This window comes from the organism of the source record quoted next, assembly GCF_019968985.1.
Source record: "MAG: Porospora cf. gigantea B chromosome Unknown PgB_NODE_172_length_31595_cov_116.486, whole genome shotgun sequence".
In the NCBI taxonomy this organism is placed as follows: Eukaryota; Apicomplexa; class Conoidasida; order Eugregarinorida; family Porosporidae; genus Porospora; species Porospora cf. gigantea B.
Window position 1 is genome coordinate 1 of NW_027178732.1, and position 19,447 is coordinate 19,447.

General features: G+C 53.7%; 13 protein-coding genes across 22 annotated transcripts; 8 read left to right on the top strand and 5 right to left on the bottom strand.

The window, feature by feature from the left end:
• Positions 1 to 486: 486 nt before the first annotated feature.
• Positions 487 to 1,350, top strand: KVP17_004910 (uncharacterized protein; the record flags this gene model as incomplete). 2 transcript variants are annotated; one of them, XM_068523534.1, is made up of 1 exon in its annotated part: positions 487 to 1,350. In XM_068523534.1, the coding sequence occupies one exon, from the start codon at positions 487 to 489 to the stop codon at positions 1,348 to 1,350; it is 864 nt and encodes a 287-aa protein (XP_068377863.1). The 2 variants fall into 2 exon arrangements, with proteins under 2 accessions (XP_068377863.1, XP_068377862.1); XM_068523533.1 differs by having other exon boundaries at positions 499 to 1,350.
• A 159-nt stretch (positions 1,351 to 1,509) lies between these two features.
• Positions 1,510 to 4,114, top strand: KVP17_004905 (uncharacterized protein; the record flags this gene model as incomplete). Of its 3 annotated transcripts, XM_068523525.1 has the most annotated exons (2): positions 1,510 to 2,116; positions 2,145 to 4,114. In XM_068523525.1, the coding sequence occupies 2 exons, from the start codon at positions 1,510 to 1,512 to the stop codon at positions 4,112 to 4,114; spliced, it is 2,577 nt and encodes an 858-aa protein (XP_068377854.1). The 3 variants fall into 3 exon arrangements, with proteins under 3 accessions (XP_068377854.1, XP_068377855.1, XP_068377853.1); XM_068523526.1 differs by having other exon boundaries at positions 1,510 to 2,175; XM_068523524.1 differs by lacking the exon at positions 1,510 to 2,116 and having other exon boundaries at positions 2,270 to 4,114.
• Positions 4,115 to 4,139: 25 nt separating this feature from the next.
• On the top strand, positions 4,140 to 5,783 carry KVP17_004913 (uncharacterized protein; the record flags this gene model as incomplete). The annotated part of the gene is made up of 1 exon (XM_068523541.1): positions 4,140 to 5,783. The coding sequence occupies one exon, from the start codon at positions 4,140 to 4,142 to the stop codon at positions 5,781 to 5,783; it is 1,644 nt and encodes a 547-aa protein (XP_068377867.1).
• A 32-nt stretch (positions 5,784 to 5,815) lies between these two features.
• KVP17_004899 (uncharacterized protein) lies at positions 5,816 to 6,925 on the top strand (the record flags this gene model as incomplete). Its single annotated transcript, XM_068523511.1, has 1 exon — positions 5,816 to 6,925. The coding sequence occupies one exon, from the start codon at positions 5,816 to 5,818 to the stop codon at positions 6,923 to 6,925; it is 1,110 nt and encodes a 369-aa protein (XP_068377843.1).
• Positions 6,926 to 7,123: 198 nt separating this feature from the next.
• Positions 7,124 to 7,639, top strand: KVP17_004906 (uncharacterized protein; the record flags this gene model as incomplete). Its single annotated transcript, XM_068523527.1, has 1 exon — positions 7,124 to 7,639. One exon carries the CDS (start codon positions 7,124 to 7,126, stop codon positions 7,637 to 7,639), a length of 516 nt encoding a protein of 171 aa, XP_068377856.1.
• A 445-nt stretch (positions 7,640 to 8,084) lies between these two features.
• On the bottom strand, positions 8,085 to 8,981 carry KVP17_004904 (uncharacterized protein; the record flags this gene model as incomplete). Its single annotated transcript, XM_068523523.1, has 1 exon — positions 8,085 to 8,981. The coding sequence occupies one exon, from the start codon at positions 8,979 to 8,981 to the stop codon at positions 8,085 to 8,087; it is 897 nt and encodes a 298-aa protein (XP_068377852.1).
• A 185-nt stretch (positions 8,982 to 9,166) lies between these two features.
• On the top strand, positions 9,167 to 9,862 carry KVP17_004895 (uncharacterized protein; the record flags this gene model as incomplete). Of its 2 annotated transcripts, XM_068523503.1 has the most annotated exons (4): positions 9,167 to 9,413; positions 9,439 to 9,478; positions 9,509 to 9,603; positions 9,633 to 9,862. In XM_068523503.1, 4 exons carry the CDS (start codon positions 9,167 to 9,169, stop codon positions 9,860 to 9,862), a joined length of 612 nt encoding a protein of 203 aa, XP_068377835.1. The 2 variants fall into 2 exon arrangements, with proteins under 2 accessions (XP_068377835.1, XP_068377836.1); XM_068523504.1 differs by lacking the exons at positions 9,167 to 9,413; positions 9,439 to 9,478; positions 9,509 to 9,603 and having other exon boundaries at positions 9,647 to 9,862.
• Positions 9,863 to 10,145: 283 nt separating this feature from the next.
• On the top strand, positions 10,146 to 10,721 carry KVP17_004907 (uncharacterized protein; the record flags this gene model as incomplete). 2 transcript variants are annotated; one of them, XM_068523529.1, is made up of 1 exon in its annotated part: positions 10,146 to 10,721. In XM_068523529.1, the coding sequence occupies one exon, from the start codon at positions 10,146 to 10,148 to the stop codon at positions 10,719 to 10,721; it is 576 nt and encodes a 191-aa protein (XP_068377858.1). The 2 variants fall into 2 exon arrangements, with proteins under 2 accessions (XP_068377858.1, XP_068377857.1); XM_068523528.1 differs by having other exon boundaries at positions 10,212 to 10,721.
• A 157-nt stretch (positions 10,722 to 10,878) lies between these two features.
• Positions 10,879 to 11,881, bottom strand: KVP17_004903 (uncharacterized protein; the record flags this gene model as incomplete). The annotated part of the gene is made up of 2 exons (XM_068523522.1): positions 10,879 to 11,316; positions 11,345 to 11,881. 2 exons carry the CDS (start codon positions 11,879 to 11,881, stop codon positions 10,879 to 10,881), a joined length of 975 nt encoding a protein of 324 aa, XP_068377851.1.
• Positions 11,882 to 11,912: 31 nt separating this feature from the next.
• KVP17_004896 (uncharacterized protein) lies at positions 11,913 to 14,876 on the bottom strand (the record flags this gene model as incomplete). Of its 3 annotated transcripts, XM_068523506.1 has the most annotated exons (5): positions 11,913 to 12,128; positions 12,196 to 13,798; positions 13,838 to 14,057; positions 14,086 to 14,254; positions 14,283 to 14,876. In XM_068523506.1, the coding sequence occupies 5 exons, from the start codon at positions 14,874 to 14,876 to the stop codon at positions 11,913 to 11,915; spliced, it is 2,802 nt and encodes a 933-aa protein (XP_068377838.1). The 3 variants fall into 3 exon arrangements, with proteins under 3 accessions (XP_068377838.1, XP_068377839.1, XP_068377837.1); XM_068523507.1 differs by lacking the exon at positions 14,283 to 14,876 and having other exon boundaries at positions 13,838 to 14,238; XM_068523505.1 differs by lacking the exons at positions 11,913 to 12,128; positions 12,196 to 13,798; positions 13,838 to 14,057 and having other exon boundaries at positions 14,247 to 14,876.
• Positions 14,877 to 14,899: 23 nt separating this feature from the next.
• KVP17_004901 (uncharacterized protein) lies at positions 14,900 to 16,796 on the bottom strand (the record flags this gene model as incomplete). Of its 3 annotated transcripts, XM_068523514.1 has the most annotated exons (3): positions 14,900 to 15,841; positions 15,887 to 16,498; positions 16,527 to 16,796. In XM_068523514.1, the coding sequence occupies 3 exons, from the start codon at positions 16,794 to 16,796 to the stop codon at positions 14,900 to 14,902; spliced, it is 1,824 nt and encodes a 607-aa protein (XP_068377846.1). The 3 variants fall into 3 exon arrangements, with proteins under 3 accessions (XP_068377846.1, XP_068377845.1, XP_068377847.1); XM_068523513.1 differs by lacking the exons at positions 15,887 to 16,498; positions 16,527 to 16,796; XM_068523515.1 differs by lacking the exons at positions 14,900 to 15,841; positions 16,527 to 16,796 and having other exon boundaries at positions 15,857 to 16,489.
• A 34-nt stretch (positions 16,797 to 16,830) lies between these two features.
• On the bottom strand, positions 16,831 to 17,628 carry KVP17_004898 (uncharacterized protein; the record flags this gene model as incomplete). The annotated part of the gene is made up of 1 exon (XM_068523510.1): positions 16,831 to 17,628. The coding sequence occupies one exon, from the start codon at positions 17,626 to 17,628 to the stop codon at positions 16,831 to 16,833; it is 798 nt and encodes a 265-aa protein (XP_068377842.1).
• A 148-nt stretch (positions 17,629 to 17,776) lies between these two features.
• On the top strand, positions 17,777 to 19,444 carry KVP17_004909 (uncharacterized protein; the record flags this gene model as incomplete). The annotated part of the gene is made up of 1 exon (XM_068523532.1): positions 17,777 to 19,444. The coding sequence occupies one exon, from the start codon at positions 17,777 to 17,779 to the stop codon at positions 19,442 to 19,444; it is 1,668 nt and encodes a 555-aa protein (XP_068377861.1).
• Positions 19,445 to 19,447: the final 3 nt, after the last annotated feature.

Below are 19,447 nucleotides of genomic sequence, written 5' to 3' on the forward strand. Positions count from 1 at the left end.
TTACTCGATCATGACGAAGAAGATGTTTCCGTGATACCACCGTAATGAACGGTCAGTCACGAACACTATATCAGGACTAAGCGTTAGTGGACTTGACTGTATTGGTAAACTCGACATTTCCATTAGTCTCAGGACCCATGAAATTGAATGGGTAATTTCTGTAATTCATCGAGGCGGAAGAGTATGACCACCAAGCACCACCGATCTGAATCATCATCAAGCGAAGTTGCGGAATCCGACTCCAGGGAGGAGCCGGCTCCACCATCCAGGAACATAACTGCTCGTCGAAGGCTGTCCCTCGCCCAATGTGACCCTGTGCTGCCAGGTTCCCAGGCTGTAGATACCGATGATCATCAACGAGGCACTATTTCTTTGAACTCTGCCGAGAATCAAGTCTCTCCCCAATCGCGAAAACCTTCTGGGTCTGTTGCCTCTGGAGTCGAAGTCTCTCCCCCAGGCAGGCGGCGCAGACTATCCATAGGAGGCATGGTTACTCAGAAGCAATTTAACTTCGACAATAAAGAGATTAACGTCAAGTGCAACATTCCCTTTGTGCCAGGAATACTACAAGAAATTGGAGTAGGAACCGTCTGCAAGAAGGGCATGAAACCGGAATCACCAAATCAGGACGATTTCTACATTATCGAGTATGATCAGTGGCGTATGTTCGGAGTATTTGATGGGCACGGACCCAGTGGCCACGACGTTTCCAACTTTGTGCAAAGGCATCTGCCCAAGATTTTCGTCAGTAATCCCGCTTACGGAGTTGACGACAAGAAGTGCTTGGCTGACTCCTTCCTTCGGACGCATGAGCTGTTGTCGAAGAAGGTCAAGTATCACGAGGTGGAATTCGACGCGAATCTCTCTGGAACAACTGCCACGGTGGTTCACCATCAGTTGGAGACCAATGTTCTGACGTGTGCCCATGTAGGAGATTCCCGCTGCGTCATGGGGGTCCGTGGTCCCAAAGGCAACATCTTCTCACGTGATCTGTCAATCGATCATAAACCTGAAAGACCTGAAGAAACTGCCCGAATTGTTGCTGCTGGCGGTGAGGTTAAACATCTCTCTGGAGACATACCTCATCGTGTTTTTTTAAAGCAGCGCATGTTCCCCGGGCTGGCCATGTCTCGAGCACTGGGCGATCTTATGGCTCATACAATCGGAGTTACGTCAGTTGCCGACATCTACTGCGCAAAGTTATCTGAAAATGACTTGTTCATTATTATTGCGAGCGATGGCCTGTGGGAGTTCACATCGTCCGAAGAAGCTGTTCAGGTCGTGGCTGAGCATGGACGCGCCAACGTAAGCAACGGGTTCTCCTTTCAGTCAGGCACAAACGGCAGCTGAGCTGCTATCGCGCGATGCTTGGCGCCGGTGGGTAACAGAGGAAGGAAACGTCGTAGACGATATCACAGTATGCGTGGTGTGGTTCACTCCCCAAGAGTCATAGCCTTTGCTCGAATCTTCATCAGCGAATTTAGAAGTAGTTATTGAAAATTGCCGGACATGAAGCTACTTGAGACGTACTGTCTTAGGGCTGATCAAGAGTCACTCAATCTGCTTCTGGAGACGAAATGCTTGTCTGAGCAGGTACTTCTGGACTTTGTCAGCACTGATTTCCAGAACCGCACTCGAACTCGTCTGACGGCCAAACTCAGCAACAAAACAATAAACTTAAAGTCCTTGGCAGCCGAGTTGGCGCGTGTGGGGCTCAGCGATGAGGAGAGGGTGCTCCTGATCGTCGCACTGTGGAACAACCAAGCGATACACGACACCGCCGCAGCGATCAGCACAACCGCATCGCCCAGCGGCTATCTGAGAGGGGTGGCAGCTCGCTGTCGCGGTCAACCGGTGGATGCCGCTTGCGAGCTGGTTTCCCACCTGTCTACGAACTTGGCGGACATTCCGGCAGTCCGGCTGCTTGCCTCTCTCGTCTGCAAATTGACTCCAGAAGAGGATCGGGAATGCGTGCACCGTGTTCGCAAGCTACACCGCATCAAAGCCACTGAATCGATGCGAAACGTATTGCAACTGGTGTCCTGTGCGGTGCCGGATGAGTTGTGTCCGAGTTCGGAGCACAGCACGGACCTAGCCCGTTGCGTAGTAACATTATGTGGGCTTCGATGTTGGGTGTCACTCAGACGACGCGTACATTCACTTCTTCCGGTGTGATTACATAAAATGTCGTGGTGTCCTACTTGAGCATTTACGGCAGAACCCATCCTCGCCTACGTGTCTGACGGAGCTTACTGGTCTGGCCTGCTACATGCAGAATAACTTCGAGGCTGCAGCACACTGGTGGTCCATGGGGGTGGATTCCTACATGTTCTCCTTTCCGCATCTGTATCTCGACGCATTGCTGAGATCAGGTTCTGTAGCACGGGATGATTTCACCCGCAATTGGATGTCCCGCTGTGAAACTTACGCGGCCTTTGATCGTGGACAAGACGACCAAGAAAACGACACCTCCCGCTTCGCGATTCAGAAGTTTCTGCAGCAAATGTCTTGTCCTTTGCCGATCCGGCTTGCATCTCCTGACGTGATGACCTTCGGGTCGTCGTCAGAGCTCTGTGATCGCACGCTTTCGTTGCTGGGAAACCACTTCTTCTCTCGCAGGGAGTACGAGACCAGTCTGAAGACAATATACAAGGTGGTGGACCGCTGTTCGTCTTCAGTGCCGGCGCTGGAAGGAGTGTCGGAGGGGTGGATGGCGTGGGTGGTGCCGGCGTATGCCGCCATGCGCGCGGGCGACGTGCATTTGGCCATCCGCAAGCTTCCAGAAGCTGAGCAATGCTACCTCCTCGCCAATCGTTACGTCTTACAGTGGTCAGTTCCCCCCCGAAAGTTGGCGGAAACGTTGCGGCTTTACGGGGACTTCTTCACTGGCGTCAATGTCATCCAGGAGCACCTCGATGCCAGAGAGGAGAGCGGCGATATGTTGCTGAACGAGGAGCTCGCATTGTGCCACCTCGGCGCCAACTCCTTGGGAGAGTCCATAATACGGCTACAGAAAGCGCTGGTTGCATGCCAAGCCCAGTTGCAGGCGCAATGTGGCCTTTATAGGATCGGATTCGAACACTTCACTTGCAGTCTGCAGCGGGATGTTAAGTCGGCTCTACCGCCGTTGGGAGTAGACCAGAGCCACTCCAAGCAGATGCGCACAGTCCTTGGACGGCTGGGGGTGACCATGGCTATTGTACAACTGCTTGGTAACTTGCCAGAGGAAGCACACGCCACCCTGAACCAGTGGCAGACTGCGGTAACTCCTGAAGACCTCTGGAGATACTACCTAGGCCAGGCACTGGTGTCGCTTCAGCAGCTCGACACGGTGGACGGCTGCACATGGCTCTTCAGGTTGAGTGACTACCTCCACTTGGCCAGAGGTGCTGACGAGTGCGAACGAGACGGCCTGACATTGCTGAACATTCCAGAGGGTCTCCGGCGTTCTCTGCTGACGCGTATTAGGGGAGCATTGGACAACTACATGGAGGACATGTTGCATGTGCCCTGCCTGTGCAAGGCGATTGCTGTACAGGAGGGTTCCTTAACGCAGATGTTCAAATGTGTCAATTGCGCAAAGCAAACTCAAACACATGTTGTATCCTCCCTAGACCTCATCGAAAACGTGAAACAGATCACTGAGCAGATGCTGTTGTCTGTTCCGACATTGAAACCGGTGATCTTCCACTTGAAGGACCAGGAGTCGTTAAGCCACGTACTACATACGCGGTCCCCGCCACGTCATCGAACAGAGGTGCTGCATACCTCAGAAGTGATACCACTCCACGTGATTTCAGACCTCGGATCTGAGGCGGAACCCAGGGTTTCTCAGGCGTCCCCTGTTGATGAGGACGGTTGGACAGATTACCCGATGGCTGCTGTACGACAGTTTATGAATATTAGGCGGCTTCAAGCTGAGACTGTCGAATCACAGGACGGTGACTCAGCAGGAAGAGTGGTGACAGAGTCCTACGCGCGTTCGATACGCGAGTCGATCAGCAATCTTCGCTTCCGTCTGCAGCAGATTACAGTCTTTGAGCCCGCCTTTGACGACGAAGGGATGTTTGCACAACCACATGAAGTTGACAGCGATGACAGCCCCCACTCTTAATGTCACATATTCTTAATCATTTTGGATGCAAACGTACTACAGCGGCCCATCTGTCTTTCCGCAGGAAAACCTGCGAAACGCCTCCATTGGCTGCCTTCCTCCCGACGAACGGGGGCCTGAGCAGAAGGTGACCTTTCGCAATAGTGTGATGATCGGGTTGGACAACAAGAAGTCCATTGTGGCCGTAGGCTTCAAGCATAGCCTGGCGTCTGCCTTTGAGAGCAGCACCTTCCAGAGCGATGACAAGGTCTTTGGATTGCTTGAGCCTAAGGACCTCGACTTCTACCTTGACCAGCTGAGTACCGAGCCCTCGTTGTCAGCCAAGGCTCAGAGTGTTGTGTGCGCTCTTCCAGGTAAACCTATCTTCACGTTGGTAGCCCCGCCAGACAGCAGTTCCCGAACGCTGCATGAGATGCGACCTGACCTGCTGCTGAATGCAATTAAGTCAGCGGTTGTTGGGGAGGCCGTGATTGTACTTGTGGTTGAGCGTAAGTCGCAGATCCTTCCTATAGTTTCAATGGTTGCGCGACTCTTCCCCATCCTCACATTCAAGAGCTCAGCCCAAGAGAACCCCTCACCTGTAAAGTGCTGCCTGGTTGACTCTCGCGGCGAGCCTTTAACTTCTGCGGTCACCCTTTCTAATCTGCTGCACACCCTCCGAACAGCAATGGCGTACGCTGACCTTCCCACATCAGCTTTCAGCACAGAGAACTTTGTGAACGCACTTAATGATATTCGGCTTACGAAGGATGAAGGTATCACAGTGGTGGGCGGCGACGACCTTCGTCGCCTCGGGCTAAACGGACTGTTCAATGTTGGGAAGCAGGCTGAGCAGCAACCGAAGCTCGTTATCCTCGACTCCCATCAGAACGCTGATGTGAAACCGGAGTCCACCGTCTGCTTCGTTGCGAAGGGCATAATGTTCGACACCGGTGGACTCTCCATCAAAGGCAAGGAGCACATGCCCAAGATGAAATATGACATGTGTGCAGCCGCGAACATCGCCGAGCTCTTCCATTTCATCTGCCGTGAGCCAGAGTTTCTCCCCGAGAACACCAGACTCGTATGCCTGCTGTGCCTGGCAGAGAATGCTGTCGGACCGATTGCCACCAGACCTGACGACGTATTTAGGCTCTACGGCGGCAAGACCGTCGAGGTGAACAATACGGACGCCGAGGGACGTCTGGTGCTTGCTGACGGCGTGGCCTACGCTGCGAAGCAGTATAATCCCAACGTGATTGTGGACATGGCCACTCTGACTGGGGCGCAAGCTGTCACGACGGGCGCCATTGTAGGCGCGGTTCTAGCCCGAACCGAGGGTCTGGAAAACATGCTGAAGGAAGCTGGAAAGCGATCTGGAGATCTGGTATCTCCCATAGTTTACGCGCCAGAGCTGGCGCTTGCGGAGTTCAAGTCTGAAGTCGCGGACTTCAAGAACTCTGTAGCCTCTCGAATGAACATGCAGTGTTCCTGCGCGGGTCATTTCATCGAGTTCAACATTCCTGAAGAGTACACAGGACCCTGGGCCCACATCGACATCGCAGGTCCTGCTGTGAGCGGTGGAAGGGCCACCGGATTCGGCTTCCCTCTTCTCCTTGATTTCATTCAGGCATTCTCTGGCACCTCCATAGATGACGTTTGGGGTAGCCTTAATTGCCATGATGAGTGAATGTGTAACCGCGTTGAAATAAGAAATTGTTAATGTCCCGACGAGATGTGCACTCAATACTGTTCAAAGGAAGTGCTGTGGATCAGACCTTCAAACCCCAGTACCGCCCAGAAGAGCAGACAGTGCGGCATTACCCTGGTGTGCACGAGCCAGAGCCGGAATCTGCGTCCGACTCTGAAGCGGAAACCGACACAGAGGCACCACCTCAACCACGCAGCCGCCGGCTGACAGCGATAGAGTCATTGCGTTCGCTTGGCGAGTCAGCGCCTGTGGAGATCGTAGAGTACAAATCTAATGTGCCTGCGATACATACGCAAAGGGAATCGGTGCATGAGGTAGAAGATATTCGGAATGCAGAAGTGGATGAAGAGGAAGAGGATGATGAGGAAGATGACTCGAGTTTCGAGGCTCAAGACGACGCTCTCTTGTTCAGACCGACGTTCAGGACGACCCATCTCAATGTCGATGAGACCTCGGAGGACCACAAAGCAGAAGAAGAGGAAAGACGTCAGACCGAGCTACAGAGGCTGCTCGCAAAGCCGGCCGCTGAGGACGTGCACGCAACCGCCAGACGCAACGCCACCAACGGAATCAAGTCAGACGGGCTGCTGGACCAGATCGACACTCAAGAGATCCCAGATGACACTGACGTGGATGCAGATGCAGAGGCGTTCTTAGCGTGGAAAGTGAGGGAGCTCGAGCGTGTGAAGCGAGATCGAGACGAGCGACTGGCTTTGCTGCGAGAAGCGCAAGACGTTGAAAGGCGGCGTAATATGACAGACGCTGAGAGGGACGCGGACAGAGCGGAAGCTCCGTCGGAGGAGTCAGCGAGGTCGAAGTACTTGTTCTTGCAAAAGTACTACCACAAGGGAGCCTTTTACCAAGACAAAGCGCAGTCGGGAGAGGAACCCCTTTATCTCCGAGATTTCAACCAGCCTGTGGAAGGAGACCTTATCGCCAAGGATTGCCTTCCAGCACCCATGCGCCTTCGCCGAGGACAGTTTGGCCTCGCGGGACAGGTGAAGCACACGCACTTATCCGAAGTCGACACCACCGACCCTGACGCTTGGGGCCAGGTCCCTCGCAAGGACGGCGGATCGTTCGACAGGCCCAGCGCTAAAAAGAGAAGACTGAACACGTGAGGAAAGCTCTCTGACGCTGAACCCTCTGGTTGGAACACTGAATGGGATTGTTTTCCTTCATCACCCTAAGCGCGACGAGACTGAGCTAAGGACGCCCTATCGACGTACCACAGTCATAGATGTGAACTGGAAGTATAATTAATCACAGTCATGTGAAGTTCAGAATTTCCATTAGTCTCAATTGATAATCTCGTTGCAATGATTGACCCTCTCTCCTTCTGCCAGGTAATGAGGAGACAGACGGAGATGAGACGTGCCGTTATGATATCAGAGCGAGGCCTAACTCGCTTTCTACACGAGAAATCAGGAATCCTGAAACGTCTAGAGAGTGTAAGGACTCGACTTCGAAAACTAAAGCGGTCTCAGCCCGAAGACAGCGATAGTTACGACCTCTTCAGGCAGGTTGAGCTTCGTGCCTCGGCGGAGGCACTCCTACGAATCAAGGAGATTGATCTCAAGATGTACTTCGTTGAGGTCATGTACGCTGAGTACCGAGAACTTTCCCCATGGCATGGTGCCATTTACGCGGCAGCGGTATTCTCCCAGTGGATGTCTAAAGGCGTGCGCGTCCTTTGCCGCCTCGAGCACCAGACGCAGGCGACGTTCAGATTGCTCAGCCTGTTCGCCAGTCCGCAATTGTCGCTAGCGCCGCCTGAACCCTTGAGGCCGGCGCTCCGCAGAGTGACCCACGGTAACGCTACGTATGGGAGGTAGGACTGAAGCGTGCTGTTGTGATGAACCTTGTGAAGCCTCAGGACACTACGTTGTGTCTGTGTCTTAATTTTGGAGTGCTTTTTGGTGCAAATCAGACACTTCATTCTTATGAATAAAATACAACTCATAGTTCCGCTCTGACGGGGTCGATCATGGGATTGGCCTGCGCTAACAAAACGCAAGCCCAAAACAACCAACAGCAAAACGCTCCGGTGGCAGTTAGAATGCAGATCAGCTGTATGGACTCCCTTCGACTGTAATTCTTGTAGTTGTGTCCGTACATTGGAATTAAGATTGCACATAGCAAAAGACCTGCGTGCAGAGGGAGCCTCCAACCCACCGATACCGACATAGACTGCTGTTCCAATCCAAAGGGTTGACACATCAAAGAGCGAAGCCATGACTCAGTGATTTTTGCGAATTAGTTTCATGGTGAGGGCTCACTTTAAAAATCACAACGCATCCATCTGAACGCGCAACTTGACCGCACACCCCAGAAGGCCCACCAGACCTGGGCGTCCCACGGATCAATGCCTGGCTCTAAGGGCTCGCAGCCCAGGAAACCTCCAAGAGTACACAAGTCAGATGAGCCAGTGCTCTGACGAACGTAGCGGCTCTTCAACAGTTGCTCGTCCAAACATACAGACCAGATTGGTGGCAAATCAACCAGGCTGCGGGAGCAGTCATCGTCTGCAGAGAATGTAGACCACACGCCATTGGTGTGCTGCTCCGCGAACATTAACAGGTAGCCTGGGTTGAACTCGAAGGCAGTAGGGTTTTTCACAATGATCTGGAACACGCAATCGAGGAATTGGAGGAAGATGGGGCTCTTCTGGCTGCTGCTAACCGACTTAGCTGATGGGAGCCCGTTTCGAGTGAGGAATTTGTGACCCATCAACACGAATTCGCGCTCTATCAGCTCGGCAAACCCCCTACAGGAACGGTAGTAGGGATCAACACAGAGCATGGTCAGCGATGTCAGCTGAGCAGTGCGGTCCCAGCCGTCACTGCAGTGCACTATGACGGCCTCCTTGTTGTTGATGCGAGATACGATCGTGGATACCGAGTTCAGAATAAGGACAATCAAGTCGTACCAGGGCGACTCAGCCACTGCAGCCAAGCAGGAGCTCGTAGATGCTTTAGGAGTCACCTCAAACGGAGCCAATGGGCTGTTGATCTTCACGTCTGCCCCCAAGGTCCGGCACAGGGCCCTCTCCAGTCGCTGCCGTGCATCGGATACATTATGAATGTTGGGGATTGAGCAGAAGTACATGGCGCATTTGGGGTACTTTCCGCTCTTTCCCGTTGCCTCGTAGCCCAAACCGATGGCTTTGTTAGCCATAGCATTCAGCACTGGTCGGGCATCGACCAAAATGACGGGCGTCCTCGTCTGTGTATGCGCGCGCTGCTTCTCACTCCGTCAGACTGCAGCGGGTTGCTGTTCCCAATAATTTCTGACAACCACCATTCGTCATCGCTGGAAAAAAGTGATCGCCGGCGAAGTGCACACAAGTAAAGAAAGACAGAATGGGCAAGCATCCAGATTTCGTCGAACATGCCTTCCAAGGCCTACGGCTGTTGCAGGCCGAGGAAGCAGCGCAAAACGCATTCATTGAATGGGCCAACAGGAACTGGTGGTTCTGGGTGATAATCTCCATTCTGTTATTCATGATCCTTTGCGGAATTCTGATGGCATTCAGCATGTGCTGCAAATGCCTCAAGTGCCTGGCCACGCCTCTGAAGCTGTTCAAATTGTGTTGCTGTTGTTGTAGAGGTGGGAAGTAACCCGTTCGTGACAGTAATGCCTCTCGCTAGCTGGAGCTTCGTAAACGCAGCGTCGTGGGTGTTAGCTCCAGCCAATTCAAGCAGAACTTCCTCCAAGGACATTTCCGCCACTCCATCGCCGCTGGAGCCAGATTGGCTGACTCTGAATCCGTGGTTCATGCCGCTGATTCTGGCCGTAGGTGGGAGATGCGCGTTTCGCAAAACACAGTACTTCTCTTGGTCATGATCGCATTGTCAGCCAGCATGTACGCTTGTTGTTACAAGACGTCCTTCGAGATCAAGCAGGAGGTACGGCGGTTGAGGCACAAGGAGTTAAGGGAGCTCACCGTCAGCGAGTACGAGTCCAAAGGCATGAAAGCCGTCATCGACGAACTAAAACAACAGCAAGAAGAACGAAAGCATAAGAAAAAGGACCTACCTGCACCGGGAGCTGAATGAAGCAGGCTGGCTGCAACGCCACAGCGACGCACCCGTATAAGGGTGTCTCCATGATAAAACTGGCAGCCGTCGCTTGGATCTGAACTCAGCCACGTTGAAAAGCACTTCATCCTTGGCAGCCAGAGGGACCCAGAGTTCCCGAGGGTATGTGGGGCACAGGGAGTAGTCGTTGTTGGCAGCAGACACACGAATCTGGAATACAGTTAGGGGTGTCAGGATATCGAAAGGGCTGTAGGGGTCGTCTGGGTCTCATGTGACAGATGTCGTGAATAATCAGAAAAACATGCGCCTGCGTAGGGGTGAGCCGTTGCCCTTGGAGGCAGCAGCTCTTCTTGGAAGCACAATGCCGATGCATGTCGTCGAAATGGAGGCAGCTTCCCATTCGGAGGGCCAAACGGAAACGACCCCGCTGATCCTACCATCAGTGACCAAGTTCGACTCCATGAGGCCCTTCAAAGAAGCCACCAACGACTGGCATGGGCGATGCGGACCACAGGCCGAAATGGGGGCAGGACCATCTGGGATATCCACTAAAGACGCTAAAGTAGGCTTGGGAGTCGGTTGCAGCATCACCAGACAGCCCGACAGTCTCATGGAGCTTCTCAACGATGGAGGCCCTGAAGCGTTAGATCGTATGCAGCCTGATGCCTTCACCATGTCGTACCTTACCCGCAATTGCCGCACAAAACTGCCGATTCGCTGGTACCAGTGCATCTGCGACGCTGATCCGCCTAAGATGTGTCGCGCATGCTGCATGAACCGCCAGGACATGCTCGTGCCTGAGGTAGACCCATTGCTTGCCGAGAGCTACAAGTACCTCCACCAAAATGGGCATCACAAGACGATAATTCGAAAGTGAGGCTGCTTAGGGTCCCACATAGGCTTCTAGACGACAAGCGCGCATGGCGTGTGATCATTGGACTGGTGTGGCTGATCCTTACGGCTCCTGTCCTGGCCAATCGACTGATAACCCCGCAAGATCCATGATTTGATTTGACCCCTACAGACCCGGATGACTACATACTCACGGGAATAACTCGGGCCACATCGACTTCGGTGGCTGCCCGGCAGCAGTCGCACTCGCGCCGTTGGGGAGCCGGTCCGCCTATGCCTAGTCGTTGCTGGTGGTAGGAAAGGTCCAGTGGTGATGGGGAGCGAGTAGATTTGATTGGGTATGGTGCGTTGAGCGCGTGCCTCAAGAGCTTCAAGATCTGGAATCCTTTGATTCCATCGGTATCTTCGATACGTACACACCAGTCATGTGATTCGTAGACGCGAAAGGAAAACACTGACCAGGTGTTCTGGAAGTCGTAGCTTACCTCGCGACGAACATGAGCCAGGGGTACCTCGAAAAACCCAAGGTGGAAGGCCTCCCAGCCACAGACGGAATAGGGTCCGCGGCTTATGAACTTTAGAAAGTGACTGTCGATGTGCAGGTTCCCAGTGATTGGTGGCTAATAGAGATGTCATTGAGCCACTCACATCGTTGTTAAGCCGCCAGGAAACACCCTCCAGCGAAATCAGCAGGTCATGGGAAGGTAACGGCAGCTCAGCGAGGTAGATGTACTTTCCCTTGAAGACGTGGATTTCACCTAAACCCGACCCAGCAAACGGGAAACTCAACCAGGGTGAGACTCTATCGGCGACCCTGATATGAGACTTAGACGGCCAGCCCACTTGCTGATTAGTCCTTTGACACCGCGGTTGGCATCGTCCTTGCGGTCGTAACGACGTCTGCATTGATACTCCGTCGCGATCCCACTCCAGTACGGCGTTAGGCACCGATTCGGACCTGTGAACGCGCATGAACTCATCATCGGAAGCCATCACACTCTCGGCCGGAGTAGCCTGCAAGGAGGCCTCTACCTCCTTGTCATCGGTAGCCGAAGGGGACTTCTCCTCGTCATCCGCGTCCTCGTCATCCGTACAATCCGGTTTCACGACCGGACTAATCTCCTCCTGCAACGGAGCCACACCCTGAAACGTCGAGACTTTGCGGAACCCCAGCGTGCGCCTCATTAGGGAATTCGACGATTGTACATTACACAGATCAGCGCTTGATCTTCTTCGCCTGCTGCACCATTCTCGACTTCTGCCTCTTGTGACGGGCCTCTTCCTTTTTGCCGGCCATTGCTAGCTCCTGATTGAGGTTCGTGGTCGAGAGGTCAGTCGGCGAGATGCCAGGTAGTTCTGTATTTGGGGCAGCCTCATTTGCAGCTTCAGCAGATTCCTTCTCTTGGATAATGTCGCCAAGAACAGCTACAATCTGTCAAAAATGAGAAGGTATCTAGGGTGGTACCTGTCAATGAGCAGAATCTATCAGAGGTACCTACCTTCGCTGTGCCCTTTTGGAAAAGGGCAATGCATTGGCTGACGGTGAGGCCAAATTCCTGGGCAACCTGGCCGAAATTACGGCGTTGAATGCCGACGGCAAGCAGGACTGCCTGCTGACTGAAAGTCAACTCCGCTTGAAGTCGTCTGGTGAAGAACAAGCTGGATGTCAGCGGAAGGAGATCCTGTACAGACGCAAACGAGGCGGTCATCTCAATGTACTTCTGAAGTCGGTGCACATCTCGGTAGGTGTAGAATTCCCCAACGTTGGCGGAGTTCAACGCTGGCTTCTCTGAGATGACGTCACCATGGAGCATTGAGAGCGCCAGCCCTGATGTGAGGTCAGCATAGTCCTTGGAGCCGAGAGACCCCACCAGTCGGTGTCGAAACTCCGAGGTGAACGACGACAACCATGGTTTCTCTGTCAAGGCTCGAACCATAATGCACGAGTGGGACCCGGTAACCTCGTTCTCCCTAGTGCTGAGAAACACGCTTTCGAACTGCATCCTTGCCCAGAAATTAACTAGCGGTTGAGTCGATCCAAATGATGTTCCTAGGTACTCGCACTGCACCTGAGACCCCTCACAAGGGTACAGCAACATGCTCGAGTCGCGCTCATCGGATTCCGCTGGCACGGATAGGTGCCGAGAGAGCGTCTTCACAGCCTGGGACCCGTAGCCCATTGACTGCACGCTCGGGTGACACGCGATACGTACCACACGTGCACCCGTCATCTCGCCAAACCCAGGCTCGTCGAAAAACTGTCCGAGCGTCCAGGGAATCAGGTCACCCTGCGGCATCGTGCCAGAAGCCAGAAGACGCAGGCTGGTGTCTCGGTTGATTCGCCCCTCAAAGGCCAGTTGCACGGCAGCAAGAGGTCTGACGGAGTCCAGATCGGAGGTGTCATCCAAAGGTGCACACAAAACGAAAAGTCTGTGGTTTGGGGCATCGGCCATAGTCAGCAAGTCGTTCGGGGAATTCTTGTAGTGCGACGTCACGAAGAGCGATAGCACGCTGTGCAGGCAACGCTCCGTGCGTTCATCCCCACTGAACAGCAGGTCGCGGTTCAGCTCATAGAGAACACAATTCCTCGGGGCTGCCAATCCCATATCGTACTTCTGCTCCTCCACCTCCAGACACAAGAGAGAATTGAGCCACTTCTCAATGGGGTCGTCCTGTGAGTAGCGAATGGGTTCCGTCAAGGTGAGCTCCGTGACGAAACGAGCTGCTCCTACAGCGGCGCCTCTGTCCGCCTTGGCTCGTAGGTCCTTGAGAAGCTTCATCGTCAGCCCTCGCCCTGTCCCTTCGTATCCGCAGACGGTGGAACTCATGATGAACATCCCGGTAGAGTTATTGATCAACTCGCGAGTCGTGGTCAGAGGTATAGCAGCGCACTCGTCCACAACAACGAGCTCCGCCTGCGCGAAGAACTGGGGGTCTGTCGGGGAGACGTACTGCACTGCCTGTCGGAAACCGCCAACAGAGAGGTTCAGCCTGACCAGGCTTCTGTTCTGCCGCTCGCCACGGAAAGAGTCGGATACGGAGAGGTCAGCTTGGACCAGAATGAAATCTTTGCTCGCCATAAGGCCAAGGGCCTCAAGGCCTCTGCCATAACATTAGGCACGCATTACTAAGAGGACCTACTTGCTGATGAAATCAAAGACGGTAGTGAGGTTGTCCGGTGACGGCGCAGACAGCACGATGTTAGTGTATCTCAAAGCCAACGCGCCCGCCAGCGCCAGACCTAAGGCGGCACTCTTGCCACGTCCTCTGGCAGCCGTGAGAAAGACGATCTCGTCAAGATTCCGGGTTTCCAGTGCCGACAGAAGATCAGCCAGTAGCTTTTGCTGATCCTGGGTTTTGGCTGCGTGCAAGGAACAAGGGTGTCTTACCGAGCGCTTCCAACGTCCGGCGGAAGTCGTGAGTCCACCCCTTGGCGTCGTCTCGGGCAGGTAAGGCGGCCACTTGAGGAAGCGGAGGGATGAATGTCTTGGAAGGGGACAACTCAGCCAGCTCCTGTGCCGTTGTCGAGATGGGCAGAACATTGAGTTCGTCATCCAACTGCGTCACACAACCCAGAACCCCTCACAAACAGGCAGTTGCCGCACCCTCTGAGGGAATGCAGGAAGCGGGTGTTGAAGCGAGGCTGTACATCTCCGAATTGACCGCTCTTCATGGAGGCGTGCACTCCTAACGCTGTCGTGTGCAACTGACGAACCTCCTCGAGCGTCTTCAACAGGAGGATGACTAGCCCTCCACCAGATACCGTCTCCACGGTCCGGCAAATCACGTTGGGTGAGAGAGCCTCAAAGTCCTGGAGGATGCACATCTCGAAGGTGGAACCAAGAATGTTGCTGGTCTCCTTGTAGTAGGTAAACCTCACCGATGTGCTGGAGAGAAACAATTCGAAGGGGTTGTCGGAGTCGGCATCGAAGCGACCTCGCGACTCCTTCAGCTTCCTATGTTTCATGCGTTTTTTCTGGTTGGAACTAAAACCCAGGTCAGTCTTGTAGCACCACAGTACGGACGGCTTGGTAGTCGTCATTTGCGACATCAATGTGTGGATGTTGGCGACCTGATATCGTCCCCTGTCTCCCACGAGCACCACAAGCGAGCGGTGGTTGTTACTGACACCACTCTCAAGCAACAGTCGTAGACGCTTGTCCACTAACTTTTTCACCATAGCGAAAATCGAAGTTTCTCTCTTCAACTCAGTTGGGTTTCTCGCTTGCGATCTCGAGCTGCCAGCTGCTGCTCGATACGATCTAGCTTCTCTGCAACAGGCTCATGCACCAGCTGCTGCTCGATACGATCTAGCTTCTCTGCAACAGGCTTATGCATACTTGCTGCCAGCTGCTGCTCGATACGATGTAGCTTCTCTTCAACAGGGCGTCTCAGACTTGGCGCTAGTTTGCGTTCGATACGATCCACCTTTTCTGCGACAGGGCGTCTCAGACTTGGTGCCAGCTGCTGCTCGGTACGATCCATCTGCTGCGTCACAGGCGTATACAGACTTGGCCTCTCAAATGACAGCAACTTCTCTGCATACTTGGCCATAACGTCGACCTCAACGTTAACCACAGCTCCCTTGGCTTTGTCTGCAAGCAGGAGTACACCTTGCGTGTGAGGTACAAGCATCAGAGTGAAGTAGCTTCTTCCAACATCAACCACAGTAAGCGATGCCCCGTCCACAGTCACGAAGCCTTTACGGACCAGGTACTTCGTCACATCAGCACCAACACGAATCTTTAGCCAGACCGCCTCTGAGTCTTGCCACTTGTCAACGATTTCCCCTGTAGCATCTACGTGTCCCTGCACATAGTGACCACCATTCCTCCCATTGGCTTTCAGAGCCCGCTCCAAGTGAACAGGGTCGCCAGGGCGTAAAAGGCCAAGGTTTGACCGACGAGCACTTTCTTCAGCGACGTCGGCAGTGAAGCCTGCGGTGTCGAAGCTTGTGACTGTCAGACACACGCCGTTGACGGCGATGGAGCACCCTATGAAGGCATCTGCGGTAACATTACTCGATTTTATCTGCAGCACTCGGCTGCCGCGTCCCCCCTCATCCGCGTTCTTGATGTAGCCGACCTCCTCCACAATCCCGCTGAATACAGCGAGCACGGTACTCAGGAATATGAACCACAACATCTACGATTTGGTAAATTAGTTCTCTTGGAAATCAGTGTCCTGGACCTGCTCCTCTTCAGGAGGGTCACCATCTTCGTCTGACTCCTCTTCGTCGTCCTTGACTTGCGTGTCTGGTGGAATCCGGCTCTGCACTTGGAGCACCCGGAACAGGTGGTCTGGCAATAAGCATTGAGCCCCCGGAGGCAACGCCGCCTCAATAAGTCGAGTGGCCATTATGTTCATGTACGTCGCCACCAGAATCGTTACGTCGGAAATGTCTGGATCCAGACACAACTGCACTGGTTCTCCCGGCACCATATGTAGCATGTCAAGGAAGCTCAGGCCGATTTCGTCAGCCATGTTCTGAATGCCAGTCACCACAAAACCCAGCGAGTCGTCTTGCATTTTGATGTCATCTCGTAGGATATTGCTTTGGATTTGCTCAAGCCGCCGAGTGGCAGTGACTGGACGTTTGGAGCCGTCGTCTGCAGTTTCCACAGGTGCCTGTGGCTTCTGCGGCTTGCTTCTCATAAACGAAGCACCGGAGGTGGAGGGAAGCGCCTGCTCCTTTGGAGGCACCAAGCTATGTAGGCACTCAGCGATAAGTTTTACAACGGGCGCCTGAGAATATCTGCATTGAGCCAATCGAGCCTCCTTCATGAGATCCATCGGAGATTTCTACGTCAACGACAATCCAGACGCTCACCGATATCAACTCCGATACGGGCCGGTATATGACGGGTTGTGGCGGCTTTGTCGGGGGTCGCATCATCATCTGGGCCGGCATGGGTCTCGGTCTCGGGGCAGGCATCATTTGGGGTATCTGCCCTTGCATCTGCATCTGCTGGATCTGCTGTGGTGTGAACTGCTGCGCCATCTGTGCCATCTGAACCTGCTGCATGTGCTGCAGCTGTTGCGGCGACGGCCGCATCGTGGGTCGCACGCGAATTTGGGGTCTGCTGGGAGGTGCAGACATTTTGGATAATTAGCCAGATAGGAGTTTCAACACATCACTCAAGAGACCCGTCCTGCCCTTTCAGATCCGCCAACTCGTAGTGGACGGCGTTCACATCCTCGCCCTCGATCATCCGGGTCCAGCCTCCAGCATGAATGTGGTAGACACGCACCAAGCCACCGCTGGCGGCGTCCCTATGGGTAGCATGATAAATGGCACGGCGGCCAAGACTCACCGCCTCTTCCAGAGACAGATCTACACGGTACTCCGAGTCCAGGACGCCGTAAGCATATGTGCTACCCGAGCCTACGCTGAAGCGATCTCCCTTGAATCGGTTACCTGAGTCGTCGACCATGTAGAGCTGAGGCCCCGACTTATCCCAGCCGGCAATCATTGTGCCACAGGACAATCCATATCCACGGTACTGTAGGAAAATGTTGCACAGTAGATTGGACGCTGCCGCCACGCTAATCCTTTCAGAGTTTCGCAGTTCGTAGAGCCGGCAGAGTCGAGCTAAGTGCCGCTCCCAGAACGAGCAGTCGGCGGCGCCTCCAGCCATGGTGCCCAGCAGGTAATCGTTGATCTCTATAACCTTGCGAACGGTGCCTGACGAGACATACGACCCCATTGAGGCCCGGGAGTCCACCGCGATGATGATGCCGCCGTCGAAAGCGAATCCCAGGGTGGTTGTTCCTTTGCGAAACTGGGCGAGTGAGGCTCCGCTGCTCTGTAGCTCCTTAACGAAAGTCATCGGCTTGGCGACGGGGGCCGCTGCGATACGGTCGATCTTGTCGAGCGTGTCTGGAGGGTTTTCAAAGAGGTCCAGGCGAAAATCGCTAAAAGCGTTGATCATTGGAATTAGAGAATAACTCCGACTAGAATCTTTTCCCCAATGCACAAAGGATTCTGTGTTCAACACAATCAAAACTGGGTATGCTAACGAGCTGCCGTTCGGAAGGTTCAATCTCCAGTAGACCTCTGAATTTGCATTTTTTGGGCACATGTCTCGAAAAAGGCCTATGGAAGGCGCCCTCGAGGCCCCTACCGCCAAACGTCAGGCAATAGATCTTACTTCTGATGACGAATCCGGAGAGGTGTTATCTTGGGAGAAAATGAAAGGCATCGAGGCTGTGCCTGCAAAACCAGTTGAAGGGCCAGTGAACCCAGTTGAAGTGCCAGTTAATCCCGTCCATCCAACTCCGAGTTGGAGAGCGTTAGCCTCTGACCCGCTCCACTACTCCCCCGTTGCCGTGCCGAGTGCCATTGAATCACCAGACCTGGACCTCTTCACCAAACTTAAAGAAGAGCGTGTGGCTTTGGACGTCAAGGATCCTTCCACCTACCTGTTGGTCGATGAGGAGGCGTTGTTGAAACGAAAACTAGCGAACGACGGATTTCGCTCAGTGCTGAAGAACTTTATGGAATCGCGACCACCAGATGTGGCCGAAGCCACCACAGATTTCATTAAGCTTCCGGAGAAACCTTGGGCGGATCTCCCCTGGATGCAGTTCTACTCGCCGTCATCTGCCGACGCCGTCGCCGAATTCAAGAAGCTCTCGTTCTTCGATCGTTTTCACGAGGAATGCGTGGCTCTTTGTAAATGGTTGGAGCCCACCCCTGATGAACAACTCATCAGAATGCGAATTCACGCCCGCATTCAAGTCATTTGCAAGTTCCTGTGGCCCAACAGTAAAGTCGAGGTCTTTGGCTCATACTACAACGGCCTCTACCTGCCTCATGGGGATATCGACGTTTGCGTGTGCGACGTGAACACCGCTGATCCCCTCACGTGTTTAAAAGCGCTGACAGTCAACTTGTACTCGACCGGAGTCGCGTCTCACATTGAGCTCATCACGAAGGCGAAAGTACCCATCATCAAAATGATTGACGCGGAAAGCAATCTACCTGTAGACATCTCGTTCAACCAGGAAAGCGCGTTGACCACGTCCCAGTTCGTGAGAGAGCAGATGGATAGCAACCGCTGGTTCAGACCTATGATTCTGATTCTGAAACTGTTTCTCCGACAACGGAATCTAAGTGAGACCTATCGCGGAGGTGTAGGGTCCTACCTATTGTCAGTGATGGTGGTTTCGTTCCTGCAGCAGAGCATTAGTATGCTAAAGACGGGCCATTGCAATCTCGGCAGTTTGCTTACTGCTTTTTTCCACTTGTATGGGGTTGACTTCATGTACAAGACTACTGGGATTTCCGTTCTGCACGGAGGCCGTTACTTTTCAAAGGCACAAAGGAGAATGGTCCACGAGAACCTGAGCCTCTTTGCCGTGGAGTCCCCGCTTGACCCAACCACAGACTTGGGAAAGAACTCTTACAACATTGAGACCTGTCGGCAGGTTTTTCGGAATAGCTTCATCACCATTTTGGAGCTACACAAGGCCTTCGACCCCTCAAGTCCCCAGCCAATCCTACGAAGTATACTCAAGGTGAAGGACCCGCTGATCACCAACAGGCGTTCCACCGTGCGTGAAGGCATTCTGCCCATTGGTCTGCCACGACCCGTACCCGTGCCAAGTGCGGACGTGGTGAGATCTATCCGCGACTTCATGCTCGCTACCGGCAAGCTTAAGAGCGGAAGTGGATTTGTCGTCGGACATAAGGAACGGCGGACACGACGAGTACAAACGTTCAAGGCTGTGGAAACCATCGAGTGACGT